We start from the raw sequence: 7,500 nt of genomic DNA, 5'->3' as shown, positions 1-7,500 counted from the left end.
TTTCTCTTTCTTGCCACCAGCAGCAGAAGCAGCAGGCGTTTGCTGCTGCTGCTGCTGCTCCTGCTGCTGCTGCTTCTGCTGCTGCTTCCGTAGGCCCAAGAAACTCATGAACCTTCCCCACAGAGTAGCCTGCTGCTGCTGTTCTTGCTGCTGCTGCTCTTGCTGCTGCTGCTCTTGCTGCTGCTGGTCTAGCTGCTTCTGCTCTTGCTGCTGCTGCTCTTGCTGCTGCTGCTTCTGCTGAGGGTCTCCGCTGGACCCGTTCTCTGCTGCATCTGCTGCTGCTGCTGCTTCTGCTGCTGCATGTGTTGCTGTAGTTGCTGCTGCTGCTCTGGCATCTGTTTCACTCTTGTGCTGCTGCTGCTGTTCTTGCTGCTGCAGCACGGCAGGGCCCCGGATACTGCTGCTGCTTCTGGAGTGTCTGCTGCTGCTGCTGCTGCTTCTGCTGCTGCTGCTACCGCTGCTGCGAGCTGCTGCCTGCAACGGAACCAGCCTTGTTGCTGCTGCTGCTGCTGCTGCTGTGGCCTTGGGCCAACCTAGAAGCAGCAGCTGCTGCTGCTTTTCCTGCAAGACAAAGCTATGGACGTTGCTGCTGCTGCATGCAGACAGCAGCAGCAGCAGCAAATGCAGCAGCAGGCCGGATCGCGGCTCACGCATCTCGCCTCAAAGATCTGCTGCTGCTGCTGCTGTTGCTGCTGCTGTTGCTGCTGCCGTTGCTGCTGCTGCTGCGGCAGCAGTAGCAGCAGCTACAGCTGCTGCAACACACCGACCTGCGTGGGGGGTGTCTTCTGGGCCTGCTTTGCTGCTGCTGCAGCAGCTGCTGCCGCTGCTGCTGCCGTTGCTGCTGCTGTTGCTGCTGCTGTTGCTGCTTTGTGTTTTCCCTGCTGCTCTGTGCTGCGCAGCAGCAGCAGCTGCAGCAGCAAGGCTGGGATGGGCGGGGGCCCCCAGTGCTGCCGACAGAAGCCCTAAACCCTAGACGTAAACCCTAAACCCTAAACCCTAGAAGCAGCACCTTGTAAGCTCTTCCAGCTCATAAAGAGTAATTGAAATTCTATTTTCAATATTTAAAATCACTTAGAAAATCGGCGGAGCAGCAGCAGCTGCTGCTGTTACTGCTGTTGCTGCAGCAGGAACAGCTGCTGCTGCTTTGCTGCTGCAGCAGCAGCAGCCGCTGCTACTGCTTTGCTGCAGCAGCAGCAGCTGCTGCAGCGCAAAGCCACCGTGAAACGACAGCATGCAACAAGATGGAATTCTTTTGACTCAACTTATGTTTCTTTTGTCCCTAAAACATATATCCAGCAGCAGCAGCAGCAGCAGCAGCAGCAGCAGCAGCAGCCGCAGCCGCCGCAGCAGCAGCAGCAGCGTGCTCAGTGGAAGCCACGCATACTGCGTAAACGATTACGCAGCAGCAGCAGCAGCAGCAGGAAATAGCATACGCAGCAAGAGCAGCAGCAACAGCTGCAGCAGCAGCGACAGCAGCAGCAGCAGCGGCGGCAGTAGCAGCAGCAGCAGCAGCAAGTACAACTTCTGCGGCCGCACGAGCTGCAGCAGCAGCAGCAACAGCGGAAGCGCGTTGCACTTGTCACTGGGAGACAGAAGACTCTTGCCCCTGCAGGGTGTAGGGTTTAGGGTTTAGGGTTTAGGGTTTAGGGTTTATTGGGCCTCGGTGCTGCAAACATGGTGCGTCTTCCCCTTCTCCGTAAACCCTAAACCCTAAACCCTAGCCCGTAGCGCGAAACCCTAGGAGCAGTTGCGGAGGAGCAGTTTTCACGTTCGGGGGCCTTCGCGCTGCGGAGGGCTGCCGCTAAACCCTAAACCCTAAATTAGGGTTTGCGCCGCAGTGGGACTTGGGCCGCAGCGTGGCCAACTTCTGGGGCGGAGGCGGCGAAGAAGCAAGAGAAGGGTTTAATGCCACTTACACAGCTTATCCCGTTTCTTTTGCTGCGAAGGACCACCTCGAGAGCGGCAACAAAAGTAAACCCTAAACCCTAAACCCTAAACCCTAAACCCTAAACCCTACGGCGCAGCAGGCGCACGCAGGGGCGCCTCGGCACACCGAGGACAGCGTTTAGGGTTTGAGGGGGGAATTTGCCCTGCTGGATACGCGCGCGGGGATGAGGGTTTAGGGTTTAGGGTTTAGGGTTTAGGGTTTAGGGTTTAGGGTTTAGGGTTTAGGGTTTTTGCAGTCTTGCTGCCGCCGTCGGCTCTTCACGCGCTCGCGCGTCTGCACATATCCTGGCCGATGCATTTCCGCATTTGCAACACTGCTAAGGTTTGCAAACCCTAAACCCTAAACCCTAAACCCTAAACCCTAAACCCTAGGCCCTAAACCCTAGGCCCTAAACCCTAGGCCGCAAACCCTAGACTTTATCTCCTAAACCCTAGGCCCGGCACCCTGGACCCCCGTCGCCAGCGCTGGAAGAATGATTCCTGTAGTCTCTGAGAACTAGGGTTTAGGGTTTAGGGTTTAGGGTTTAGGGTTTAGGGTTTAGGGTTTAGGGTTTAGGGTTTTGGAATGTGCGCAGGACAAACTGACCCACTGCGGGGTGTTGGAGTTCGTGTCGGAGGAAGGCACGTGTTACATGCCCTACTGGGTAAACCCCAAACCCTAAACCCCAAACCCTAAACCCTAAACCCTAAACCCTAAACACTAGCAGTCTGTCCGGCAGAGTCCGCGTCGGTCTATTCGTGGTTTGCTGCTGCTGCGGAGGGCCGAGGGTTTAGGGTTTGGCTGCGTCGCGGGTCGCAGCGCCGCGAACTGCCGCGGGGCGCCTAGGGTTTAGGGTTTAGGGTTTAGGGTTTAGGGTTTAGGGTTTAGGGTTTGCGCGCAGATGATGCAAAACCTCCAACTCGAAGAGGGGGGCCTTGTTAGTGTTTCGGATGTGTCTTTGCCGAAAGGGACTTACGTGCAGCTGCAGCCGCTGGAAACGGAGTTTTTGGAAATCAGCAACCCCAAGGCCCTGTAAACCCTAAACCCTAAACCCTAAACCCTAAACCCTAAACCCTAAACCCTACGCGCTGAGGCCTAGGCGCCTGGGCAGTGCGAGTCGCCGTGCCACGCAGTGATGGGGGGTTTAGGGTTCGCGCTGCAGCTCATCTCCGCCGTTTGGGGTTTAGGGTTTAGCTTTAGGGTTTAGGGTTTAGGGTTTAGGGTTTAGGGTTTAGGGTTTGTGGGCTAGGCTGGAAATGGCCCTGCGGGGCTACGCGGCGCTGACCAAAGGCGAAGTCGTGTCTCTTCCTTTCTTGGACTGCGTCTACCACCTGCTTGTTGCCGTAAACCCTAAACCCTAAACCCTAAACCCTAAACCCTAAACCCTAACTAAACCTAGCGCGCGTTCGGCCCTCCTGCTCGTTAACGGCTTTTTGCAGCAAGCCCCGAAACCCTCGTTTTGGCGTGGCTTGTGCGCTGCTGCTGAACCCTAAACCCTAGACCCTAGACCCCAAACCCTAAACCCTAATTTAGGGTTTGCGGGTGCGCAGGACTTGCGGCCAGCCCCTGCAGTGTCGATTGTTGAAACAGACATCGAAGTAGAGTTTAAGGCCCCCGAGGGTTCCACAGGGCCCAGCCCAAACCCTGAAACGCCCACAGGTATTCCAAACCCTAAACCCTAAACCCTAAACCCTAATTCCGAAAGTTTGGGCCTCCAGAAGCAAACCCTAGGGGCTGGGCAGTTGCATTGCTGCTGCTGCTTCTGCTGCAGCCACTGCTGCTTGTGCTGCTGCTGCCTCTGCTGCTAATGCTGCCTTTGCTGCTGCTGCACCTGCTGCTGCTGCTGCCTTTGCTGCTGCTGCTGCTGCTGCTGCTGCTGCTTCCAGAGGGCGGGTATATCAGCAGCGACGAGGCCTCTGAAGAGACGGGACCAGAGTCCAGCAATGTAGGTGCACAAGTTGAGGGTTTAGGGTTTAGGGTTTAGGGATTAGGGTTTAGGGTTTAAGCTCGAAGGCTTAGGGTTTAGAGGCAGGGACAGGAGAACTTTCGCGGCTTAGAGATGGATCTCGCCAAAGAATTCTAGGGTTTGGGGTTTAGAGTTTAGGTTAAAGGGTTTAGGGTTTAGGGTTTAGGGTTTAGGGTTTAGGTTATAGGGTTTAGGGTTTGGGTCTCTGCAGCGTTTCTCTGGAGAGGGCCGCCGCCTTGATGGGCGTCCCCTTCGCAGCAGCAGCCGCAGCAGCAGCAGCAGCAGCAGCAGCAGCAGCAGCAGCAAGGAAACAGCGGAAGCAAAGCTGCTGCGTCAGAAACCCTGGCTGGGGAAGCTGCCCCATGGCGTTCGAGTAAACCCTAAACCCTAAACCCTGAAGCCTTTTCCTCGCTCTAGAGATTGCTCACTTCGCTGCTGCTGCTGCTGCTGCTGCTGCTGCTGCGGTTGCTGCTGCAGCTGCTGCTACCTGAGGGCGTGCTGCGTGTGCCGATTCCAACGCCTTAAACCCTAAACGTAAACCCTAAACCCTAATTTGGCGTTTTGCTGCTGCAGCGCGAGTGCGCCGCCTACGAAGCCCTGGTGCGGTCTGGACGAATTCCAGGAGTTGTGGGGAGGGTTTCTGTTGCTGCTGCTGCTGCTGCTGCTGCTGCAGCAGCAGCAGCAGCAAAGCCGCAGCAAAGCGGCGAAGCGCCCAGCAACTTCCAGCTCTTCGGAGGCACCGGGAATAGCCTGGAGTAGGGCAGCAGCAGCAGCAGCAGCAGCAGCAGCAGCAGCAGCAGCAGCAGTGGCTTCTGCTGCTGCGACAGCAGCAGCTGCAGCAGCAGTAACAGCTGCAGCAGTAGCAGCAGCTGCTGCAGTATTCAGTACACCAACAGCAGTAGCTGCTGTGGCTGCAGCAGGTAGAGCAGCAGCTGCAGCATTTATACCTGCAGCAGCAGGAACAGCAGCAGCACCTGCAGCAGCAGCAACTGCAGCAGCAGCAACTGCAGCAGCAGCACCTGCAGCAGCAGCACCTGCAGAAGCAGCACCTGCAGCAGCAGCACCTGCAGCAGCAGCACCTGCAGCAGCAGCACCTGCAGCAGCAGCACCTGCAGCAGCAGCAGCAATTTGTGCAATAGCGCAACAGCAGACAGCGAGAGGCTGCTGCGTTTATTTCTACTGCTGCAAAACCTAGACCCTGCGTGTATTAGTTTTAGGGTTTAGGGCTTAGCTTAGGGTTTAGGGTTTAGGGTTTAGGGTTTAGGGTTTAGGTTGGGGCTTGGGAATAGGGTTTAGGGTTTAGGGTTTAGGATTTAGCGTAAATGGGGAGGCCCCACCCAAACGCTCACGTTGTCTGTTATGCGGCTCGTGGGACTTAGGGTTTAGGGTTTAGGGTTTAGGGTTTAGGGTTTCTAATGCGGAGCCTTTGGACTCCGCTTAGCCCTTTTCTTCAAACCCTAGTCCAAAACCCTAAACCCTAAACCCTAAAAGCGAGGGCCCCCATGCCTCCTCAGGGGCCCTCCGAGTCAGAATGTGCACAGGGGGCCCCCAGGGGCCCCCGTGCTGTTCTTTGTGCCCTTAGGGGCCCCCCAGGGGGCCCCCAGGGGGCCCCCAGGAGGCCCCCAGGGGGCCCCCTGGGGCACTTCAGGGGCCCCTAAGGGGCCCCCAAGGATTGCTTTAGAGGCCCCAAGGGGGCCCCTAGGGGCCCCTACAGTGACCTTATTGGGGCCTATCAGGGGCCCCCAGGCGGCCCTCGGGGAGCCCTTGGGGGGCCCTTGGGGGGCCCCAGGGGGCCCCCTGGGGGCCCCCTGGGGCCCCCCAGGGGACTTCTGCTGCCGTTTATACCCTGTCTGTGGGGCCCCCAGGGGGCCCCCTTGAGGGCCCCCGAAGCTGCGCTGCAGGGCCTCCAGGGGGCCCCCAGGAAGGCCCTGTGGGGCCCCCAGGAGGCCCCTAAAGGGCCCCTAGAGGTCCCCTGGGGGCCCCCATGGGGGCCCCCCTGTGGGGCCCCACAGGGGGCCCCTCTGTGGGGCCCCTGTGGGGCCCCTGTGGGGTCCCTGGGGGGCCCCTGGGGGGCCCCTGTGGGGCCCCTGGGGGGCCCCTGTGGGGCCCCTGGGGGGCCCTCTGTGGATGTGGGAAAGACTGCAGCAGCAGAAATAAAGTAATTTGATTTATTTTTACTTTTTAATTAAATTTAATTTATTAAATTAATTTAATTTGTCAAAAGTACTGGCGGTTTGTGGGTAGCTAGCCGTGCTGCTGCTGCTGCTGCTCGTTGAGGCAGCAGCAGCAGCAGCAGCAGCAGCAAAAATAACAGCAGCAGCAAAAATAGCAGCACTTGTTTTGCTTTTTGGGGTATAAGCCCATATCTCGAGCACTTCCTGCTGAGGACTCTTTACCGGGAACTAGGGTTTAGGGTTTAGGGTTTAGGGTTTAGGGTTTAGGGTTTAGGATGGAGGGGATCCGTCTGTTGCAGGGTCACCGGGACTCTGTGGTCTCCCTTGACTTGTACACTCCCTTTGCTGCTGCAGCTAGCTGCTGCTGCTGCTGCTGCTGCTGCTGCTGCTGCCCGCCTGCAGCCCTCCCGTCTGCAGCAGCGGCTGCCCCCAGCAGCAGCAGCAGCAGCAGCAGCAGCAGCAGCAGCAGCAGCAGCTGTTTGCTGCTGAGCAGCAGCGAAGACCGCACAGTCCGCCTGTGGGACCTGCGGCAGCAAAAGGGGCCCCTGTGTCTCTCTTTAGACCCTTGGGGGGCCCCCGGCGCTGTGGGAGCAGCAAAGTTTGCTGCTGCTGCTGCTGCTGCTGCTGCTGTTGCTGTTGTTGCTGCTTGCGGCAGCAAGCTCCTCACCTTCGACCTGCGGCACACGCTGCGGCCCCTTCAGCAGCAGCAGCAGCAGCAAGACCAGCAGCAGCAACAGCAAGAACAGCAGCAGCAGCAAGAACAACAGCAACAGCAGCAGCAGCAGCAGCAAGAACAGCAGCAGCAGCAGCAGCAGCAGCAAGGGGAGGTTGAGGCTAGTGCTGCTGGGATTACGCCCTCGGTGATAGACGTGAGGGCCCTTTGTTCCGGAGAATCAGCAGCAGCAGCAGCAGCAGCAGCAGCAGCAGCAACAGCAGCAGCAGCAGCAGCAGCAGAAGAAGAGGAAGCAGACAGCGATTGGGACATAAACGACTTTGACGTGTGGCAGCCCCCTGCTGCTGTGCTGCAGCAGCTGCTGCGCAGCAGCAGAAGCAGCAGCAAAAGCAGCAGAAGCAGCAAGAAATCCGCAGCAGCTCCTTCAGCAGCAGCAGCAGCAGCTGCAGCAGCAGCAGCAGCAAATTCCCCTGCATCTGAAGGCCCCCTCATCGCCGTCCCCACAGACGGCGGCAGAGTGGTGCTGCTGCTGCAGCAGCAGCAGCAGCTGCAGCAGCAGCAGCAGCAGCAGCAGCAGCAGCAGCCTTTGCTGCTTCACCTTCCTGCTGCTCCGCAGCACAGCAACATTTGCGGCATCGCCAGATTCAGGAAAAGCTGCGACGCAGACCTCATCACAGGAGGGTGCTGCTGCTGCTGCTGCTGCTGCTGCTGCTGCTGCTGCTGCTGTTGCTGCTGCTGCTGCTGCTGTTGCTGAACAATA

At 58.3% G+C, this 7,500-nt stretch overlaps 2 protein-coding genes across 2 annotated transcripts in view; one reads left to right on the top strand and one right to left on the bottom strand.

The window, feature by feature from the left end:
* The window catches only part of ENH_00000620 (hypothetical protein, conserved), a gene marked incomplete at both ends in the record, with an annotated part of 1,730 nt that extends 699 nt beyond the window's left edge, over positions 1 to 1,031 (bottom strand). Inside the window, 3 exons of the mRNA XM_013578124.1 lie at positions 1 to 561; positions 768 to 886; positions 1,010 to 1,031. The exon at positions 1 to 561 is cut by the window's left edge and continues 1 nt beyond it. Of these exons, the coding sequence (XP_013433578.1) occupies positions 1 to 561; positions 768 to 886; positions 1,010 to 1,031 (702 nt within the window). The remainder of the gene's footprint in view (positions 562 to 767; positions 887 to 1,009) is intronic.
* Positions 1,032 to 1,264: 233 nt separating this feature from the next.
* ENH_00000610 (hypothetical protein) lies at positions 1,265 to 7,421 on the top strand (the record flags this gene model as incomplete). Its single annotated transcript, XM_013578123.1, has 11 exons — positions 1,265 to 1,615; positions 1,839 to 1,971; positions 2,184 to 2,269; positions 2,523 to 2,591; positions 2,829 to 2,959; positions 3,177 to 3,270; positions 3,478 to 3,586; positions 3,814 to 3,898; positions 4,105 to 4,266; positions 4,467 to 5,023; positions 6,470 to 7,421. Coding segments are annotated over 11 exons (2,729 nt in total), but the record flags the coding sequence as incomplete, so codon positions are not given.
* Positions 7,422 to 7,500: the final 79 nt, after the last annotated feature.

This window comes from Eimeria necatrix, genomic scaffold (genome assembly GCF_000499385.1).
Source record: "Eimeria necatrix Houghton genomic scaffold, Enh_scaff1019, whole genome shotgun sequence".
NCBI classification, from domain to species: Eukaryota; Apicomplexa; class Conoidasida; order Eucoccidiorida; family Eimeriidae; genus Eimeria; species Eimeria necatrix.
Note: the sequence above shows the minus strand (reverse complement) of the source record. Positions and strands in the feature narration are given on the sequence as shown.